The following is a 23,343-nucleotide window of genomic DNA, read 5'->3' on the forward strand; positions in this document are numbered from 1 at the left end:
AGTTACGATAAAACCACCCAGATTCTGCATGAAGAAGAAATTAAAAGCCTCTAAATGCACTTTTTCCTCCAAGCCTAATTTAGGTTTCACATCCTAGTAAGCTGCTGGAAGGTCGAGGGAGTTCTTGTGTTGGGTTGTACTTTGAGTGTGTGCAATTCTTCTGCAATTTGCTTTGAAACAAGAAGTGGTGCTAACACAGAGCTTACCCATGACAAGATTTCAAAAGCATTCCAAGGAATATACTTAATGAAAGAGACATTTCCAAATCCTCCTGACTGCTATACAACATTTCCACTTTTATCTGCATGTTATTACCTTTTAGAACCATTCCTCAATAATCAAGCCTTTAAAGTTTTCTCTTATGCATACCATTTCAACCATGAATGAAGTTCCTACATTTCTACAGAAGTTAACTAATAGTTAACTATTAAGTTAACTAACTAATTAACTAGTCTAATAATGCTACAGAATCAGATTTCTTCACCCATCGTATCTGAAGAGCCCGCAGAAAAACCCAGTATGTACTTTTGGGCCCTTCTCTAGAACATCACCAGTGGTGGCACAATCAGCAATACCATGTACACACACCGCTTTTCAGTTATGCACTATACAGACACTTCTTACCTTAAAACGCTTTACGGTCACACCCACAGCTCCCAGTGGCTTCTCCATTTTTATCAGTTTCAGGTTATTTTTGCTCTTTACAGTATTTTGGTTTCACTGTTGTAAAGTCTAATAGCAGAGGCCAGTGCTGGGGAGGCATCATATTCTGTCGTGAAGCAAGCACACTCTAAATACCCAATTCCCAGAACTACACCAGTTAAGCACTCTATGAAGCCTCCTGCTCCTCTGAATAGTGAAAATCCAAGCTCTGCATCCAGCCATCAGTAACAAAGAAAAGCTAGCTCTCTCATCAAAAACAGAGGAACAGAATAAAATAATACAGAAGGAGTAACAAAGTCAAAAGCTTCCTTTGCCTATAAAAATAAGGCATTTATATGCTAAAGAAAGTGGCAAGCTACCTCTGCTGGCAGGTGGCCATCAGCAGCTTGTCCAAATGCTCAGCATGCTGCTCAGGTAACCCAGCATATTCTCTCTTGTGCCTAGACCCTCTGTGTTTTGAAACCATTTCCAGACTACATTCTGAGCAGCACAGCTGGAGTTACCTGACTTGGGATTGGCATCACCAGTTCCTTTCCCACCACCACCTTTTGCCTAGTGTGTGGTAATTTCAAGTAGAAAGGGATGATGCTGATTGTGATACTGCTCTTTGCAAAGAGTCAGCAGCTTGTGGCCTCCACCTGCCTTTGGAAGGCTCTAGTTTTTGCAAGCTACACAATGAAACACAGCAATAGCTCCTGTCCCAGCTTTGGCATCACTGCTAGCAGCTGTAAGAGCAGGGGAGAAAGAGAAGTACACCATGAGCCAAGCAAGAGGAAAAGCCTCATATGTTAAACTCATTTAAGGCAAGAGCACTATCCCAAGCTCAGTGACACAAACACCATTTGATAGAAAATGATGCTACTGCTGATGTTGCCACCTTTGACAGCAGTTACCACAGAAGCTGAGGATACAAAAAGAGCACTTTCACAAACACCGGTGCAGAGCTACACATCAAGATGTGATCTCCTCTCACCATTCGGAGGCCTGTGTCTCATGACTTCAGTAACTGTAGCTTGGCCAGGCCCTTACATATATATATATATATATATATATATATATATATATATATGCACACACACACATATAATGGTGCACAAAGAAACAATTCTCAATATAAAAAACTTGGCATAAGTAGCACTATAAATGATTTCAAAAAGTGAAAAAAAAACCCCATGCATTATAAAAATGCCAAAGTCAAACCAGACCCTAAGCCTGTACATGCAGCCGTGCTGGGCCTTGCAGCTGACAGCTTTGTGAGACTGCAGCTGCCCAACGGTCGATCCAGTGAGATGCAAAGGCTGTGCTGTAGCTCGTGCTCAGGTTTGGAGGTGGCTCCCCAGAGCTGCTACTAAAGGGGCAGAGGAGAAAATACACCTTCAGTGTCTGCAAAATGGCCTGCTACTGCTGTTACACAGCATCCTTGAGTGCTTGTCGGCGAGAAAGCCCTTGAGGCTGCCGTGCTGTGCCAAAGGAAGAAGAGGAGGACAGCATTTGCTGCAGCTTATTTTTCCCAGAAGGTCTACATGCCTGTTTACAACCTCCAGAAGCTGCCTCCGCATCTCCGATGGGTCACAGGAAGGCTTTTCTCAATGCTTACAAGACCCTGTCAAGCGAATTCCCAGTTCATGGTCAGTCATAGTTGCGTTAACTCCCTGTGCTTCTCTTCAGCCTTAAGAAATCTTCTATCCATCCGTAAGCCCTCTGCCCATAACCTTTTTTCAACAGCGCCAAGAGTTCTTCAAACACCTCCTCTTGTGCTCCTCTCTTCAGCACTCAGACTTGCCAGCAGTAGGGTGGTTACTAAGGATGCTATCCTTGAGGACTACACTGTTGGCTTTTGTTGAGGGAAGGTAAGCAACAAACTACTGTTGCTCTTTGTTTGGTTTCCATGGCATCAAAGATAATTTTTGCTTCTCAGCTCTGAAATGGCAGGCCTTTGCCTCTAGGGAAATCGGGTTTTCAAAGCAAAGGGCCTGGCATTTCAAGCTGGGGGGGAATGGGTTGATTCCTTCTGCCTCAGGCCCCTAGAGAAAATCCACCACGCTTTACCTTCACGTGGTGTTCAGATGGCAAATACGTGGCTTGGGGTGCATTCAGCAGGCAGTCTTTTGAGACTGCGGCACACGGCTCAGCACCCAACTGCTAGCCCAAGACTCTGGGATATGCGAGAGGCTGAAGGGTGCAGGATGATAACTGAACCTGCACTTCTGAGCTTCCCTCTTCCCTTGCCAGACATTTCTCATTCTGGTGGATGAGAAAGAAGTAAAATGTCATGTCTAAGAAGGACAGGTAAGCCTAGTTTTGATACTGATCACTGTGACTGCTCCTTGTAAGGGCATAATAGGAAGCACACAGCTATCTACACCAGACACGGTTGACAAAGCACTTCTGCCTTGTAACATCAGGTCATGAACAAGAACACTTTGCCTTAAATTCCTATGCTTGCTTATAAGTCAGACCTCTTTCTACAAGGTGCAAAGTCTCAGCACCCCCACTGCCCATGATGTTCCCAGCACTGAACCATGCTTCCCATAACAAAACCACACTCTGCCAATGTAATATTGCCGCAGGTACTGCTAAAGAACAGGATTTGTCCTTCATTTTCTCGCAAACCAATTTCAGTTGTGTGGTTCAAACTGTGCTGACTTGGCCATGCTTCTAGGACAGGCATCCTACGCATGCAGTGGCTTCTCTCAGCCTTCAGTATGTCTCCAGAAACATTGATGAGAGACCTCTTTACAGATCCATGTGGGCAGAGAAGGTATTGTATAGTGTTATTTAAAACACTGGCACACATATCCTGCCCAAGCACCAGCATTTGAAGAGATGGTATCAGTCAGCATGACCTACAGCAGTGCCACAGGAGGTGGCAACAGACCAGCCTTGCCCCAGTATGACCAATGGCATGTAAATGGCAGTCAGAGAAACAACAAGCTGGTGTGAAGTGGCAGTGAAAAGAGGTATACACACCTGTACACTATAGACTTGATTCCTTTAGGAGGAGGACATGTTATACATAGATGCAGGTCATTTCAGCTCACTTATCACTGTCTGCAAGGGGTGGAATAATTCATGCAAACTCTAATATAAACTATCTGGAGCAGTAACCATGAAAAGCACTAAGATGCAACAATTCAGGTCTGCTCAGGAATCAGCGTGCAGAAGAGTCACACTCCCCACTTGCCTCAAGACACTAAACCAAAGCACAGAGCATGCCAATCCTTAGTGGTTCCGACCACTACCCTTACAGCAACTTTGGAGATAAGTCCTTTTCTCAATGCACCTTCAGCTATCAACTTGGAAACAAGCTGTTCCTCACCATCACTATCATGACCCAGATGCACCATCTGCCCTTGTTGCCAGCAAATTCCAAAGCTCTACGATAAAAGTCAAATTTATGCATTATGAAGAGCAAAGAAAGGATATTAAAATACACAAACAGACTTAGTAAAGCAAAGCCAAACATGGGAACAGGGTGGGGTTTTGTGAAAAGAAGAATAAGCCAGGTGCACCATTTTGCTTGTGCAAAGTCAGGTTTGCCCTAACTTGTCAGGTTTGAGGTTTAACACACAAGAAGAATGGTTTTGTATTCTCATCACCTTTTTCTTCCTTGTCTTATCCCAATTAGTCCTGCTTTCCTTTGGGTCTGCAAAGAAGGCATGTGCCTTATTCTGTCCAGCATAAAAGAGGAAATACTTTACCTCTCAAGTTCACATACAAAACTACAACCTATTTCTTCCTCCTTCCCAACCACAATTCACTTTTAAACTTATAAAAAGGCAAAAATAGGTTGTTCACTTTTTTTTTATCTTGTTCTGCAGTTTCCAAACACACTGAGGTTTCCATTCAATACAGATTCTTCCCCATTTTCAGGGGTGTTTGACCCAAAGAAAGACTACCTAGTAGGAGTTCGTATCAGTCCAAAACACTAAATTGTTCAAAGTACACTTCATAGCAGCAGCAAGACTCCAAATGTCACAAAATATATCCCATTTGGAACATCCTCAAAACTGTACTTGTGGGCTCGCAACATTAAAAAGCTACCCTTCAAAATCACTGCCTTTGCTTTCTTCATTTACTTATTAGGGAGCTGGGTTTTAGAAGGCTTCCCATTTTTGCAGCAGTGGTCTCCTTAAAGCATTTTTAGATCTGTGCAAAATAAGAAGCAATAATCTTGTGCCCCTTTTGTCCTCACTTGATATAAATGTAGAGAGACAGGGAGTTGGTGACTTTTATATTTACTACAATAGGGCGGTCACTGACAAGCACACACAGTTTAGCATGACTGCAGTAAAAGTCTGAAGTTAAGAACAGATAAGTCCCAAAGGACCTGTTTGGGGAAGGGCAAAGTAGAAATTTATTGAGGGTATCTTGGAACAAGCTTTGTTTGTCTTTTGTACAAGTACAGATAAGGGTGTTTCTGCTTAAGAAGGTAGGAATTACTACAGGACCTCCTCAAAAAGCAAGAAGCAGTTGATCACTTCAGGATATCCATTTGAAGGGATCTGGAAGAACTTTTGCTCAATTAAGTACTTATTTTGAGGGAAACTCATCTCATCTCCCCTTGCAATGTGCTTGACTCACTTCTGATATACACTGTTACACCCTAGGCTAAAGAAGCCAACAGCCTTCTTGCTCCCTATAGGACTGAGCAATAGCAAGGGAAAGTCAAAAGCAGTGTTATGTTCTAGTGTAGATTTTTGCTTTAAATTCTTTAGCATGATTAAAAGAGTTTATGTCATCATGTGCTTACATCATTTACATTATATAAGTTGCAAGTAGAGGAAACCATGCAAAAAAAACAGACCTGTATTATATGAAGCACTCAGTGCTACAAAATGCAAACAAGAAGAATCAGAGAAGAATGGCAACTTAACAGAATAACATCAAAACACTCCTCAGGCTCCCTGAAAGAGAAATTCTAGACAGTTTGTGAACCTCAAGCTCATATTTGTTTTGCTAAATGCCAGGACAATTTAATTACATGAAATTCTGGTCAGAAAGAGAAGAAACTGAAGCCTACCATAGAAACAGATGAATCTTCTGAGGGTTTATGGCAGAAGCTGGAAATCTGTTCAGCACGCATAAGGTATTCTGCAGTCTTCCTTTTCACTGCTTCACGACGAGTTGGACTTGATTCACCTCAATGGGGGAAAAGAGAGAAGCACTAAGTAATCAAAGCACATGGCTGCTTTGATTCTACCTTTTTGGTTTGCTTCAGGTTATGCCTAATCAAACCTACAGATAGGTTTCCTTATAAAAAGCAAATGCTGTGATATCAGAGTTCTACAAAACCAACAATTCAAACCTTGCTACAGACCAAGGTAAACAGTCTTACCTCAGTTTTCTGTGTATATGTTTCTATGGTAACATAAGAAGTGAGACCCCTTATCCAAACATTATACTCCAAAAAAAAAAAAACACCTCAATTAGAGAAAACATAAGATGTTTGCAAGAAAACTATAAGGAAGCTGGGGGTTTGCCTCCTGTTTCTAATATTGGCTTTTCTAAATATAAAGGAAAGCCAGAAATGCTGTTAATAGACAAAAGACAATATGAGAGACACCAAGAAATCTTGCCCACAGCTTTCCAGTGCTAGCTCTTTGCCTGTTGGCCTGCGACTACACAAGAAGCAGCACTTACACCAACTATTTCACTTCCCAGGTGGCTGAACCACCACAGTGTTATGTCCACTTTACCCAGCCTCTTGCAAGAGGTGAGAATCCCAGGATCCTGCAGAAACTCCATCTTCACTCCAAAACTTAAGAGTTTATCACGAGCAGTATATTGTTATAATAGACTCAATTTGTGATGACAACAGAACGGTCAACTGCCAAGCAAAGATAAGACTGTGAGTCACAACTGCTATAACAGAGAATTGACATTACTATGCTGAAATATAGTTAGAGACAACTGTTCCAGAAGAAGTCTGAATGATGGCAGAGACTTCATGTGGCCCTGACAGCCTCCTCCAGCCCTGAGGCCATCCAAGACTTCAGAAACACAGCCTTGGCCATGATAGGCTTCTGCACCAACAGGTACAAGCCACCACCTCTCACAAACCAATGCTCTAACAGGGCAAGGAACTGCAAGGATATCTGCCTAACAGATACTCAACATGAAAGCCAAGGCAAGGAACATGAGAGGTAATAAATTAAGCACACAAATACACAAACCCTAACCAAGAGCAGATAACAGAGACAATAACAAAGACTAGAACTCGTAAGATACTGATCAATGGGCCATGAAAGGAACCATCTGAGTGTAACCTTGAAGAAGTTCAACCAGAAACTTGGTAACTGATAAGGGAAAAAAACAGATTATTGTAGGTTATCAAGAATGAGTCCCATAAAAAAGAGCAAACTTATTATGGGATGTCTGACAGAGACTTTACTGTGTAAATGCTTGCATGCAAAAGTTATTGTGGAAGATTTTGGGGGATGGGGGGATTGTGGCAATGTGTAAGGCTTTGTGAGATGTTTAAGAGCAGGATTAAAGGTAAGGAAAAGGAGAGGGTCAAGGTGGAGCACAAGCATGAGCAAGCAGAGGTGAGAATTTCATGGGCTGATTGTGTATAAGCAGGCTGATGATTGCTTGTCTGACTGAGCCCCATACCTGACCACCGCCGCCTGTCTTACCTTCTTATGAAACTCTGCTCCACACTATTGTGTGCTTATTATTCTCTGTGCATAAGATACACCAACAAAATTCAAGCTAGATAAGCAAGCAAGTCAGAGAAAAACATCTGAGAGCTGGACCATGGAGCTCTGGCATAGCCACCAGAGAGAGACCTGAACAGAGGATCTTTCCCTGACCAGCAACAGGTCGGAAGAAGTTGGTCATTCATGCAGCCTGTCGTTATGTAGGTGTCTGCAAAGGCAAGATGCTTCTGTCTGTGTCAATGTGTGGTCAGCCACGTCCATACAGAGTATATATACACACAGGCAAGCTCGTCTTACAAATCTGCACTCAGCTTCACTACTGGTAGGACCCAAAGGGATAGGGATAAGCTGCAGCCAGATCTCTCTAGCAGCTCAGGGCAGGAGCCACCGCTCTGATCCTTCAGTCAGCCAGATCTGGCTAGCTCTAACACCAGCTCCTTAATAAAGGAGGAGCAGGTTGTCTGGCTGTTCCATTTGCTAGGTGGCAAAGAACAATGAAAAACTAAGTACAAGGTCTCTGCCGAAAGGTCAGCAGAGCTGCTCTGCTGTAGGCTCTAGGAGTTGCTATTTTCCCCCTGCCCCATACAAGTGAAAATGAATCATTGCTCTTGCTTTAGACAGTCCTTAGACTCAGAGTGGGAAGAAGGCAGAGACTCTTTTTCACTTTATGTTGCCATGGTCTACTACCAATCATTTTGACCCTGTTATAAAATAAAGACTCCCCCTCCCTTTCATACTGTGACTACAAGTTACCTAAACACACAGAATCACCACACAGACTCCACCAAGAATGAACAGAAGAGACATGCAATCTACTCCACGCTCTCCAGTAAGTGACCTATTGTAAATCTCATTACCCACCTCACAGCAGGAGGGAAAAGTGATTGTCACTTCCTTGGACAGACATCGTGCCCTGCCCTGCAAAAACCTTTGGTTTGGGAAAAAAAGCTGGACAGTCATAAATTCGGTGCACTCGCAGCATACAATATTATGGGTATTTCTCGGTAACTTCTCTCATTCTAAACACAGAGGGGACTTTGTACCAGGTCCAGCACCTCTAATAGCAGTCTCCACTTGGTAGGACTCTTCGGGCGAAACTCCCCTAGATAAGACTGCTAGTTTTATTCCCATCTAGGAGAAAACAACTCAACAGCACTCCATTGTTTGAATGTGGATTTTGCTTGACCAGAAGACAAGAAACACACAGTGTTTCATAAGCGTTGCAATTTCTTAAAGCATGACTAACACTCTTGCTTTCATCTCTTCACTTAATCCTGCAGCACCATAAAACTCCCTTGTGCCAATCCACTGGTGGTCACCCACACTCTCTTAAAACACACGAAGTGGCAGGTGCTCAAGGAAACCAAGTCATCTGCACAGCAACAATAAACTATTGAGCCAGCATTTCCTTCAAGCAGACTGGTAGAAAACTGCTAGGTTAGTGTCTAAGGCTATCATAAAAGTCAAGCTCACTGCTTAATTGTTAGTTATGTGTATTTAGTTTGGATGTTTATTGCTCTTTTCCAATGCTTCAGTAATTTTACAGCGATTAATGCAAACAAGCCAGGATGCCCCCTTACAGCTGCCTTTATTCTCCCTACTTCCACATCCATCTCAGCTTCCCTTCTACTTTTCCTTCCTAATTTGTTAGCTAACATTTGCAAACTGTTCACTTCTTAAAATCTTCAGCCATAAAAGAGGGTATGGATTCACAAAGCAACATTTATCAGCAAGTTCTTGCTGTGAATAAGACCACTGACAGTTCAGTCTGAATGCTTTAACTGGTGAGTGTTGGAGAACTGGATTTATGGAAGGAAGATTTTTGCTTCCTATTCTTTGTGTTAGTTTGACCAATAAAATGTAAAAAGCTACATTCCAACACAGATTCCCATTTTAACAGCCAATATCTCACAAAAATCTGTGATATAGGATATGATTTCAAACATAAATGTTACTTAAAAAGCCTTAAACACAGGGGGATGAGTAATAATAAAGGCCCATTAAACTAAAAATAATCTTTAGCATTTATGCCAAATTTCAGGTCATGGAACTCTTCGCTTCTAATAAATCACTGAAACACAGCACTAGAACAAATCCTTCTCTTTGACAGATGTTAATGCTCTGACACAGACTTTATGCCTTTTTTCTTTAATGCAACATTACATTTTGCTCCAGGATAATGTTTTTAGTTACACAAAATGCATCCTCAGAAGAATCAACTCATTTATTCCTAGTTAAGAACTTTTGATTTAAACATTGTGTGAGCGTATTGCGCTCCTCTTTCTATTCTGTGGTTAGCCCACGACAATCTAAAGAAGTATCTCTAATTACAATTTAAACTTGAAAGGCATTTTTCTTTAAATGGCAGCAAACAGGAGATGTTTAAACTGTGTCAAAGCCTTTGATGAATCTTTACAACTACTCATAAAAGATCATCCTGCTTAAAATAATATTGATTTTTCATTTCTTTGCTCAGATACTACGAGATTTACGTTTCATCTGATCAGGATCAAAGCTTCTCCCCTCTCCTGATCACTGGGATTAAATCAGCAATGTCATTTTACACGTTTAAAAACTACGCTGCTAAAGCAAGATATGAAAGTGTAGCGAGGCTGATCATAGAGACCTTAGAATAAAACCCCCTCAAGATTCCCTGTCTCTCTCCCTCTGCATTTGCTAGGAAGCAGCTGTGCCTCACACAGCTTCACATGAATGAAAATATTAAGGCGAGAAACCACCCACTTAGTTTATTTTCCATATGACTTTCCTGTAATTATTTCGTAAACTGTTCACACAACAATATATAAAAACATCTGCAAAAACAGGTAATTAATGTGTCAAGCCAAACTAATGCATTTTTTATGGTGTCCATGCTTCGTCAACTGTAATTATAACTCTTTTTAAGCAAATGATGATGTGTTTGTTGCAACGTGCAAGTGGTTATTTTAGATGCTCTGTTTACTATAACTGCAAACAGAGTATAGAAAAAACTCTACAGCTACTTTGTCACACAGAGCATCCTTCATCCACACAAGCACAAGCAGGCTGCTCCCCCATTGTCCAAAGGTTTTTGCTTATTTCAAAGTAATAGAAGTATCTTTAAATGAAAATTGGCTTTGGAAAGGCTGACCAGGCCACCCGCTGACCAAAGTAACAGTAGCCAGGACATTAGGACAGCAGCCAACAACCTAAAATTTGTTCTTTAATTTTCATTTCTAAGGGCAGCTCAGCTACAATACATGTACAAAACCAGACCACTCCTAACAACATTCAAATGATCTTGAGGCTTTGACAGAGGAAACCCACAAATATCGGAATGATTGTGCCAAGGACTTCATCTGGGACTTGTTTTCCATCATTTGAAGGAGAACTGCAGAGAAGCAGCACAGGGGGCTTCTCCTCCCACCTCAGAGCATCTCAGAGGAGCACATATCTTTGAGAGATTAGCTTACTCAGTGCTGAAGTGTTCAGCTCAGTTAAGTGTTTATTCAGGCATCAAATCTTCTGTAATGCTATCCTATAGGAAAATGACTTATGTTCAGATATTCATAGCAAAAAACTATTGAAAGGGGGCCATAACCAATAAGCTCAAACAAACAACCTGGGCAGTAAGGACCATGGGATAAAATCTGTCCTTCTCCCCCACTTAACCTGGGGCTCTGCTAACACAACACATCTGAGGAGTGCTGTCGAACTCAAACTTGCTCTGGTCCTAACTATTTCCCTCCACAGATCCAGGATGAAGTCACATGGAAGAGATGTATCTTCCTGGGTGGTAACAAAGATAGCTCTAGTCTCCATTTGCCACTAACATACAAAACAGCCCCCATTCAATAAATCACAGTATATAGCACCCACCCAGGAACTGTAAATATTCCTTCCTTTGTTTCTCATCACATCCAAGTCATTCCTCAGTGGGAATTAGAGCCTCAGGAAGAGCCTATCTGCCAGGACAACATTAGTGCACTCCTTGTCCAACCAGCTCCTTGACCAGGATGTGGATCTTTCCACAGGAAAGATGAGGCTAAAAGTTAGCATTAACTGTCCCAATCCTCTGTAACCTTCCTGTTCCAAATCTTCCTGCTTTTCTCTCAGACTTACTAAAAATATATGTGGGCTGCCTTTATTTAAAGAAGATATTAGAAGAGATATGCTTCAGGAAGGAATGTCCTCTTGCAGAACAGGCTACAAGGAACTTGTGGGAGACTGCCTGTTGTGCTAACCCCAAACTCCATGTTCTTAACAATTTAAACAGTCAAACTTTTCTCTAAATACCGAAATCTTCAATGAAACGCTTATAATTGTCAAATCTAACAGCTATAATACCATTTTTTATTTTTAAAAGTTTCTTTATCTTCTTCACAGTCTTCCTGCACGTATCACCCAGCTGGATTGCTGGATTTTTCAAAGCCTTGCTCTCTATAAAAATGCAAGGGAGTAAGCCTTAAAAGATTTATTTCTTCTCACAATGAAAAGAGGTTTAGCAGCACCTTCCTTATTAGTGGGTAGCCCAGCTGTTATTTTTGCCTAATTGGTTCAAGAGGACCTCTGTTCTTCTTAGGGCAAACACTTCTTACATCATGTGAAGCAGACTCCTTTGTCCATATTAGCCAAACAAAAGCTCAGGCACCCCGTAAGTGACAATGCGGCTCATCATCCAGCACAGGTTTGTGACCACTTTGGACACACTTTTATAACCCCTGAATGTATTGCAGGAAGAGCTGCTGATTTTGGAACGAGTCTCCACCAACTTTCCCAGGAGAGCGGGTAACCTGGGATTTTAAACACTGACTTAAGTGAGATGTGGCAGGTGCTGGGGCAAATGGGCACTTCAGCATCAAGGGAAGATGCTCGAGATTTTAGCAGCAGGTGGCAATTTGGGATTGGGAAATAAGCCTGCTAGTTCTTCACCTCCAGTATGCTACATATTATATTAATGATGCGTTCCTTTGAGGTGGTGGCCAAATTCTGCAGCTGAAAAATATGTAATTATTAAAAATTAACACCAAGGTTAAGCCCACAATGGTAAAACAATTTTTTCCTCCCTTCCTCTTTCCCTCTTTTTCTCTCTTGCATTTTGAAGGAGTCGCATCTTTTTAAGATGCGCCACATTTATCAGAACCATTCTTTCTTAAACGTTTGAAAATACAGTACTGTACTCTAGCAACCAGGAAGAAAAAAACCTCTCCTGCTGAAGCACAAATGAGTGACAGTGAGTGGACACTTAAGAAGTCTTCCTCCAAACTTCCCATGTGCTTATAACTATTAAGTCTATATTTTATAGATCACTGGAGGTTGAGCCGCACACTTACAGATCTGCACTTCCTGGGAAGTTACCACTTTTGCATCCTGTAGAAAACCCAAGGTTAGACAGCAGTGGTGTAAAGGTCTAGGTAAACTCTTCTCTGGAGAAAAGATCTTGGCGTGTTTGCCAAAGTTAAGATTATACAGAAGAACGGTGTGGGTGAAATGCGAGTGACCAGTAAAGGAGTCAGTAACACTCAATATCATAGGATTCATAGATTCAGATTCACAGAACGGGTTGGGCTGGAAATGATCTTAAAATCACCCAGTTCCAACCCCCTGCCATGGGCAGGGACACCTCACACTAGAGCAGCTTGCTCTAAGCCCCATCCAGCCTGGCCTTGAACACTGCCAGGGATGGAGCATTTACCATTTCTTTGGGTACCCTGGTGCCAGTGCCTCAGCACCCTCACAGGGAAGAACTTCTGCCTTAGGTCTAACCTGAACTTGCCCTGTTTCAGTTTGAACCCATCACCCCTTGTCCTATCGCTGCAGTCCCTGATGAAGAGTCCCTCTCCAGCATCCTTGTAGCCCCCTTCAGACACTGGGAGCTGCTCTGAGGTCTCCACACAGCTTCTCTTCTCCAGGCAAAAGATACATAGATAATATCAACTTTCCAGCAACACTGATCAATCAACATCTATTTCTAGAGCAAGTCATGTTAAACCCACAAGGTGGTGGTGGATTTTCACACGTGTAGGACTGTCTGGAAAGAACTAAAATGAATGGTCACACCACAACAAACCACTGAAGGGAAGAAAAACTTCCCATCCACCTGTTAAACATGCAGTCCTCAACTGCAAAGGTGTTTCACCAAAGACCTCACCCTGTGAGAAATATTCTTGAACACTTTGTTATAAAAATACATAAGGGAAAACAACGGATACTGCAAGATAAAAGGACAAGCAGTGGCATCACAGCATGAGGACACGAAACATGAAAGCAGCAGCAGGTTCTCCATCAGGAGGAGAGAACTGACAGTCCGAGCAAGGAAAGAAGTTACACAGGCCGCCACCACCACAGAAAAGAGGAAATATTTTGCAAGTCCTGTGCACTCTTCCTTCCTACCAAAAAAGCCAGGTCCAGTTAGACCCAGCAACTGCAAACACTCCTGTTTTCAGAGCAGAGGCAACCCAGGCACACAGACACCAACCCCTTCAAGAACAAGTTACTGCAGTTTGAAGCAGAAAGAATTAAAGGCAAAAGAAACATGAAAAAAGCCCACAATTACGAGATTCATCAATCCTGACAGTCTAATAGTACTCATATCTATGTATTAAATATAATTCATGTGTGCTTTTATACAGCACTATGGGAAATTATATCTTACCATAAGCAATCCCTAAATTCCCTAAAACAGAAGGGCAAACAGCAGACGTTATAGATACCAAGCCTATGCTAGTCCTTCTACATAGCTTGGAAGCTGGAGAGGCTATTTCAAGATAATGGAAAGTAAAAAAAGAGAAAAAAGACAGGAAAAGAGAAAAAGAGGATGTGAAAAGAAAGAAGCTGTATATGCAAAACCTGTTTGCAGGCAGGGGGTGGTAGTATAGAAATCAGAGCACCGATTATCACACAGCATCACGCCCTTAAACACACCTATGCCATTTCCTACTCCGGCTAGTAATTTGCCTCAATTCACCTACCCTGCCCAAAGCATTTAATTCTGCAGCCACAGACTTCAGTTTTGTCACCTAAGGACACAAGTGGCACTGTAACCTAGGTCAGTCTGTTCTGTCTACACCGTATGCTGGAAGAAGTGTGGCAACCCTACTAGGTCTTCTGATGGGCAGCAGAAACCCCACATAGCAACAGTCAAAAAAAAGATGAATGCACTTAGCTGCAGCTAAATGCTGGCTAACAGCAGATAAGATAAAAGGCTGTGCAGGCAGGATGAGATGTCTGTCAAAGAGGCTGGGCACAAGCAGCAGCCTGGCAAGAAGCTGCTATGAGGACCGACTTGGATGTCTTGGAAAGGTCAGAGCAAGCTCAAGCCAATGCAGCTAGCTGTGTCCCCCAGAAGAGAGAAGAAAGAACTGATTTTTAAAGCCCCTTGGTCACATATTTATTCATTCTTTAACAGCCACATGCTAAGCATCTGCATTCAGAGCCATCTCTATATCATGCGCTACAGGCTGGCATATGGGTATTGCTGATATTACCCTTTACATGTATTATAAGGCTGTGAGCAGGGCTGCAGCTATGAAACCCCAGACCTTTATCAGCCTCTTGGTGCAGAAGTCTTGAGCTGTGCCCTAAGCATGCCCTTACATAGCTGAATCTGGCTGTATTTACACATAAATAACTTCACCACACTTTACAGACACATACTATATTTTACTGCCTTGCCACAATGAACTCTAAATCTGAATGGCATCTTGGAGCTGAGGCTGAGGTCCCCAGCATCATGAGTGGCCCAGATAAGAAAGAGGTGGCAGAAGCAACTTTGATGCAGTGCCATGCTCCCCTTGGCATTCTTTCTGAATATCTAAAGACATCACCCAGGGTGACCCATTCAGCATCTACTGCACAGTGATGGATCATACAGCACTAACCTGGTCCAAAGATCTGTATGGTCTACAATGGGCATAGAAACCAACGTATCAATTATTAACAGCTCGTAGCTCATGCGTAATAGCATGGGTTTCAGTACCACTGGCAGCACAGTAGGATTAGATGACTTTATAAAGCAAATCATAGCATTTCCAACATCCCTTCTTAATCAAGCTGCTTGCCAACAGAGAAGTCCTCTCACAACCGTCGGACCTTCCAAAACGGCAGCTGTGATTTCAAGGTTATATGAAGCACTAGGAATCAGGGAGCACTTGTATGCTGGCTTGGAAAGCCCAACCCAAACAGTTCTATAGCACCCTTACAGTCCAATAACAAGAAACAGTTTTCAGCTCCTTTGCAAGGAACCAGGGCAGGAAGTTTTTGTCTTGGCTGGTTCCAGTCCCAGGATAAGTGTAAAGCTGTAACAGCAAATAAGGCGAGTGATGATACACCATAGGAACACAGGTCTGAGAGCAGGCAGGGGAGACTTACAGTCCATCAGTCACCCTGTCATTAACCTCTCTGTGGGACCCAGCACAGCTTTAAGGGTCTCCCTGCAGACATCCAATGCATCTTCTTAGAAAACAGGTCTGTTGTTTCCTCAGGAGCTGCCTAAGAGACTGCTGCTCTCAAAGAGAAACTACTCTGAGGAATCATCAAGTGAAAGAAATTTAAAATAGCTACTGTGTTGTAACAGAAGTTGTGGTAGTTAAGTGCCAATCCACAAACAAGCAAAGGTGCTTTTCACTCTGGAAGCCCTCATGGAACATCCATGGCTGATCGCCTTTTCACAAAGTACTGTCTTCTTGGCATTCTGTCAAGCGTGCTCCTGTTTGCATCCCTGGCTCCATCACAAGTTCAAATCATAGCCCATCATAATCCCAGTAATTAGACACAAGTTGGTTTGTTTTCAGTATATCCAAAAATATCATGTAGTCATCCAAAGTATTCCCAGCATTTCATTGTATATGCATTTCTGGGTTAAAAGGCAAAGTCATTTTAGCAAGGTTCCAGTAATTTGTGTAATTTTTGTTCCAGCTCTGTTTACTGGATAAACATTAAAATAGCATGGTGCAGCGCAAAACTGACATTCACAGCCTGCTTTCAAAGACACCAGCCACTTATCTACAAGCTGTAGATACCTAAAACAAAATGCAGGTACCTGGGAACAGTTTGTGGTGCTGTGACTTAAGAGGCATCACATACTTCATGCAACAAGGTCCATGCTGCCCAGCCAAACCAGCCCCCTAAAACAAATAAATACTCATTGTGTGCAGTCACAGCTGCTACGCAGATGAAAAACACCCCACATCTCTCAGAGTAAATGGATCATCTCCCTTCAGATGTTAATGTGCGATATGGAGCCATGTATGTAACAGACCAGCAATGAACATGTTTGCTTTCTAAACCTCATGGAATACATATGTACTTTTCTACAGGTATTAGACTGACCATAGTACGAAGGGACTCTTCATCAGGTGCTATAGCAACAGGACAAAGGGTGATGAGTTTAAACCAAAACAGGGCAAGTTCAGGTTAGATCTAAGGCAGAAGCTCTTCCCTGTGAGGGTGCTGAGGCGCTGGCACAGGGTGCCCAGAGAAGCTGTGGCTGCCCCATCCCTGGCAGTGTTCAAGGCCAGGTTAAGCACAGGGGCTTGGAGCAACCTGGTCTATGTGTGAGGTGTCCCTGCCCATGGCAGGGGGTTGGAACTGGATGAGCTTTAAGGTCCAACCCAAACCAGCCTGGGATTCTATGATTCATTGTGTGCCTGTTACTGAGGTTACCAAAACACAGAAAAAAGTAATAGCGTTAACTCCATGCTCATCACCCACATCCATAACAGACATAACTTGAGAACAGTTGAAGTTGGATGAAGAGGAGCAATTTATGGAAACAGGAATCCCTCCTTTATTACAAAAAATTCTTTCCGTAACTTCAGCCTCCCCATCTATTTTCTCCCAACTTAACAATGCCCTATGCCAGAGTCAGGGAAAGCACTACTTCGCATAAAGCACAGTTAACTTCCACCCTGCAAGTTGGTGGCTTGCTATCGATCAGTGCATGTTTTTTCCATCACTAGACCTGAAGCAATGCATTGACCTCAAAGTGCTCTGACATGCAAACAAAACAACGGAACAGCTATAACTGTAAGCCGAAGTTTCTATCAGTTAGTGTACTTAGATGCTTCAAAAGGCAGAAAAATTGAATTCCTGAAGGTTTCAGCTCCTGGAGAGCTGTTTAACCACCATATGCAACCTCAGAGACCTGCCTTCCAAAACCTCGGAACTCCTGCATGCAGCAATGCCCACAAAACACAAGAGGGGCAGCAGCATTAGGACATACTCTGAAAAAAGGCAATGATGGCAGCTACTCTCTCCCACCACATGTGAAGGAGCACTCGTACAGATGGAACAGAGAGGTACCAGGTAGTTCAATGGCAGTTCAAGGGCTCTACTGCCAGTCCAAGAATTCGTTCTCCTTTTTACTGACAAACATGTTTAATATTAAATGCATGTACAGAGTAGAAATAGGCTGAAGATGTATAAAGAGCAGATGCCCAGCCTCTCAGAGCACAGACGGTGTTCATTCCCCAAGTGACATGTGTATTAGCACTTTTGGCAGGAGTATGAATAGGACATTTAAAGATTTAGTACTAAAACTGTGCAAGGGACTAGCAGAGAATACATGTGCACCTTGCACAGTATAATTAACACCACCACACTTCTGAGAGCATGCATATAGCTAAAAACCAAGTCAGGGGGACATCTCTTTGGATAGGCAACACCTGCCTCATCCAGCATTACTGCCATCAGCACAGAGAGCTGCAAAGTCGTCAGAAGTAACAGACTCAAGTGCACTCCACTGCCTTTATGGAAGCCAGCTACTTCAAACTGAACAACACAAGTTCATTACTGTGAGTTTACAGACTTGCTCAGACATGATTTTGATGAGGAAGCCTTAAGGAGAACTTGTACCAAGCCTAAAGGAAGGGCTGACAACAGAGACAGCCTTATCTTTCACATACACCTCACCAACCTAGAGGCACTACAGTTCAGAGGTTATTCAGACAGAAGTTTCAAGCACAGAGGATTGGGGATATTTCCCCCCCCCCAGGGCACTTCCCTGTTACACTTCCCAATTCCCATTTTTGGGTCTCAATTTCTATTTTCTTGGTGCCACCATGTGGCAAAAACATGTATTACCATTTTCCATGCAAAAGTCCAGTCCGTTCATGGAGAGGCCACACAACCTGCAAGGCCTGTATGCTGAAAGGCCGTGTCACTTTATATGTGTGTAAGTATACATGAACGTTGTGTTCCACTTTCAGATACCACAAAGGCTTATTTAGGCTGAAAATAATCAATGGCAGAAGACCAGAGGCATTTTGTAACAATTGCACCATCCTTATCTTTGAAAGGAGCACATTATTATCTATGTGAAATACATAACCAGGGGTTTTTACATAGCTGAAATGATTAAAGGGGGGGATTTATTGCAACATACACTGAATATTCACATATCAATGTCAGACATAGCACCTTCACAAAGCAACATACACTGAATATTCACGTATCAACGATACACATAGCACCTTCACAAAGCAGCTAGACTTTAAAGTGCAATACAGAGAGTTATTCATGGGGTTTTGTTGGTTTGGGTGGGGGGTTGCTGCCCTCATAGATCCCGAGAAGGCATGTATTTTAGGAAGGCATTTGAATCAGCCCTGTCATTATAAAGAAGGCATTGCAGCCTCCCTGCCAGCTTCCAGAAGCTGCAAAGAGAACAGGACACAAAATGAGCTGATCTACCCAAATCTAGTGTAAGTACCCAGCAGAGGATGAACATTCATTTGCTTTCCACCTTCACAGCCATGCAGGGTAACACAGAGAAAGGAGTAAAAAAGAGCTGACTGCTAGGAACTAGCCTGTGTACATTTATGTTCCAAAAGGATAAGATGCCAGTTAAAAAGCAACACATTCCCATTATTTCCTCTCCTGTATTATACAGATGCAATGTCAGCGGCTGCACTGAAGTTGCAGGTGCTGGCTATACAGCTCTACATCCATCCAGAACACCTCCACACACACACACAGAGGTACCACCACTTATTAATACATTTATCGGTATTATCCACTGTACTAGCTGAGTGGAATCAGGGAAACAGCACAGAATATCACACTTCTCTAAGACTCCTTGATATCTTCCTAGCCTGAAAAGCATGGATGCCAGTGGGCAGGAGTGAAGGATTAGCAGTTGTCTGAGACAGCTGGATGACTCCAGTTGACAGCAAAGAAGTCCTTGGAGGAAGTGTCAGCAAATTAAGCAAGAAGCCCAACTCACTCTAGTTGTTTAACAAGTTAGTGTGAGTCAGTTGAGCAATCTTCTACAACACATGCAAGGAAAGCCTTTCACAACTTCAAGGTAAATTTATTACCAAAAGGGTTATCATGGATTCAAAGCCAACATGTTTAACCACTGCCGCAACTCAACTATGCGTGCACAGTTACCACAGCTCAACTGATGTACAACAGCCTTCCTTGTGTTCATGCCCTAACGGTTTAATAAAGAAAGCCTTCTGAAGCTGAAACTTGAACTGTCAGTTTAAACCTGCATCATGCAGCCTTGTATCCTGGTAAGAAGATGCGTACATGATGAAACTGGATATTCATAAGACCATACCTGAATGGCACACAGGTCTATGAAGAAGTGTATTAGCCAAGAAAGAATAGCTGGGCTCTCCAACGGAAGGTTTGCCAGCACATTCAGCATCAAGAATGAAAAGCATTTTGACAACATGGGCAAAGAAAGATAGGATGCTATTGAAAAGCCACAACAAACAGCAAAGCAGCCACCCTACTGACATCAGTGGGACTTCAAAAGGAAGAGTGGATTTACTTCTGCCCAAACATACAAGACCATTTAAGCAAAGCCTGTGCACATATCTTGGACCACACCTCTAGTTTTTATCAGTAACCTATCCATTATTTTTTGCCAGGCCCCGTTACAGCAGCTCAGCAGGTAACTTCCATTCCTAGAGCTGCTCAGAGGGTCTGGACCACTGCTGTGCATCATACTGAGATGTAGCAAAGGCTTCTGCTTGTGTGTGCTTTGGTACATTAGCATTTGAGTTCAGATCTGGAGCAGCATAATGCATCCATGCTGTATACTGTCAAACAAAGGCACAGTTCTAATCTCACTCATTTGATCTGTGTGGGACAGACAATACAACACACAGACGCTGAAATCACTCCAGGAAAGAACAAATCTTTTCCTGTGCTTTATAGTTTTAAGCCATTGTTGGACAAAATGCAAATATATGAGGTTATCACTAGATTCTCAAGAACTGGAAATGGGGGGGAGGGGGAGAAATTGTTCCCTGGCTGACAAGGTGCAAGGACACTCCACAGAAATCTGCATGTAGTTGCATCTGATGCATTAACAGTAGCTTTGGTAGAGATATATTGACCCACCAAAAGCTTTGGAATCCTGTTCTCCTCTAGCAGGGCAGGAATGTAAGTTTGTAGTTTGCATGCATCCTTTAGCTTCAGAAGGGGAACAGTTTAGTGGAAGAAGCTAAGAGGCTGTGAGCCAAGAACAGTTCTAATCCCGTTGTGATTCGGAAGTTAACCTGAGTCTGCCTCTCCCCATCCGTAAAATGGGGATAATTAATCCTCACTTAAGCATGTAAATTAAATAATGTTTCAACAGTGCTGCAAGTGCCACATATTAATAAATGACTAGCTAATAAAAAGGGAAGAGGCAAAAGTGAAGCACTTTGTTACTTACCTGCAAATCAAAGGTTGTGCTGCAATTTCCAAAGAGGAGATAGTTGGCACTTGGAAGAGGAGACCCTAAATTATCATTCAGTCTTAGAAAGACTTCTCACTCTTGTATGCACAGCAGCTATCAGGCACATGAAAGCCACACACAAACCATTCTGCATTTCACTTCACCTCTTCGTAACACAGTGAGTTGATGTTAACTAAGGAAACGCCATAAACAAATACAAGTAACCAAAGGTAAGGCAAACATAATGGGGAGATCCATACCTTGAACACCTTCCAGAAGCAGATCAACCCCCTTTCTGTAAAAGCTGAAGGCAGTTTCATAATCTTCTTCCTCCTCCTTCTTCAAGGCCAGTTTTATCAGCTCTCCTGCTTTCTCCAGGTAATCTTGTTTCCCAGGTTTGGGTTTTAAGCTTCCAGAAAACAAACCATGACTTTCCCTCTCTGCTTCGGGTTTGCTCCACTCCTGCTCAGATGCCAGTGTGCTTTGTACCGGGGGTTCAGAAGTAAGGCAAAGGCCAGCAGCTCTACTGGGAGAGCTTTGGTTGGATGCCATTCCATCATCTAACTCAGCAAGAGAATCTATATCAACTGTTAGAGAGATCAGGTCGCTGTCACTGGAGAAGCCTGAAAACACAGTTAGAAAGACATCCATTACTCCAGATCTCTCATATACCTTAGGAACCTCCAAAATTCTTTATCCCATCCAAAGACTTTAGCTTATTTTCACTTATGACACTTCCTGAGACTTTATGCACACAAGTTCCCTGCATGTAAAGCAGTCTTAAAAGTTATTAGTACCTACACAAACAGGGTTTTTTAAATCAGCTACAAACTCCACAGAACAACTGGTCTTCATTATAGTATTGGTAATGAAAAGACCAACATCTAACACCCAATTTAAACTTTCAAATCCTGCTCACTGTGGGCTCCAGGAAGTTACCAAAACTAACTCTTTCTGCATAATTGCTATTAGAAAAGTCTATCAGTAGGAACCAAATTACTGTCGCAAGAAATCCCAACATACTGTCTTAAATCAGTAAGATGAAGCATTCCAAAACCAGTAAATTAGGAGTTTGAATTACAACAGAGTTACCCTCAGCTTATGCATCACAAAATGGTTTGGGTTGGAAAGGACCTTAAGATCACCCAGTTCGAACCCCCAGCTGTGGGAAGGGACACCTCATACTAGACCAGGCTGCTCCAAGCCCCATCCAGCCTGGCCTTGAACACTGTCAGGGATGGGGCAGCCACAGCTTCTCTGGGCACCCTGTGCCAGCACCTCAGCACCCTCACAGGGAAAAGCTTCTGCTTTAGATCTAACCTGAACTTCCCCTCTTTCAGTTTGAACCCATCACCCCTTGTCCTATCACTACAGTCCCTGATGAAGAGCCTCTCTCCAGCATCCTTGTAGCCCCCTTCAGACACTGGAAGCTGCTCCGAGGTCTCCATGCAGCTTCTCTTCTCCAGGCTGAACAGCCCCAATGCCCTCAGCCCGTCTTCACACAGGAGATGCTGCAGTCCCTGATCATCCTCATGGCCTCCTCTGCACTTGCTCCAACAGCTCCATGTCCTTCTTATGCTGAGGACACCAGAACTGCACACAGTGCTGCAAGTGGGGTCTCACAAGAGCAGAGTAGAGGGGAAGGATCATGCAGCATTTTAACTCATATCTACCATGTATAGCCTTCTTTATTGCTACCATGTGGTAAAACAAACTGGCTTACACCTCTTTCACTGAAATTTGAGCAAACACATTTTATTCTGCATTTGCTATAAACTAGAAGTACGTATACTTACTGCAAGCTGGCCTCCAGTAACTGAACCACTAGCAACTTCACAGGGTTATTTGGATATAAATGGCAACAAAGACATTTTACATGTACACCATTTCATTCTGTAGAGATTATTATCCACAAAAAGCATTCACTCATAAATACGACTTTCTAACAATTTAAAGGCCACAAATGTAATGGAAACAACTTCTAGATCTCACCTCCACATTCCGACTGGCTTGTAAGCGTCACATCATCAAGCCCGCTTAAATCCTTTCGAACTGAAAAGGACAAGAAGGACAAAAATGTCTCTGACATCCTTTTGTACAACAGATTAGATGTTCACTTGCCATCCAAATGAAAGGGCACAACCCTACTACAGGTAAAAGCATATAATACGAAACTACTCTTTGACCAGCTATCAGAGATATCCACTCAGTAACACACCATTAAAATGGTGACATTGGTATAAGATTTGCCATTTCTCATTGCCTCTGTGGTTAAAAACCAAAACACAAGTGCTTGCTCAGAGGGAGCTAATTCAAACCTCAGCACTCCAACTCGCCTAATTTCAACAGCAGCAGCACTTTAATCCCCAT

General features: G+C 42.7%; 1 protein-coding gene across 15 annotated transcripts in view; it reads right to left on the minus strand.

Annotated features, from left to right (window-relative positions):
* The window catches only part of RPS6KC1 (ribosomal protein S6 kinase C1), a 91,587-nt gene that overhangs the window by 43,250 nt on the left and 24,994 nt on the right, over positions 1–23,343 (minus strand). For 12 of the 15 annotated variants that reach the window (XR_009968195.1, XM_062637069.1, XM_062637068.1 and 9 more), the window contains 3 exons: positions 22,966–23,025; positions 21,234–21,596; positions 5,687–5,805 (listed from right to left, as the gene is read on the minus strand). Coding sequence is in view for 14 of the 15 variants with exons in the window: in XM_062637069.1 (XP_062493053.1) it covers positions 5,687–5,805; positions 21,234–21,596; positions 22,966–23,025 (542 nt within the window). In the remaining variant the exon portion in view is untranslated. Of the gene's footprint in view, positions 1–624; positions 770–5,686; positions 5,806–21,233; positions 21,597–22,965; positions 23,026–23,343 lie in introns of those variants that run through there. The other 3 variants (XM_062637078.1, XM_062637076.1, XM_062637077.1) reach the window with 2 other exon arrangements.

Source organism: Pezoporus occidentalis, unplaced genomic scaffold (genome assembly GCF_034315485.1).
Source record: "Pezoporus occidentalis ecotype Australia unplaced genomic scaffold, CSIRO_AGI_Poc_V1 ctg50, whole genome shotgun sequence".
Taxonomy (NCBI): Eukaryota; Metazoa; Chordata; class Aves; order Psittaciformes; family Psittacidae; genus Pezoporus; species Pezoporus occidentalis.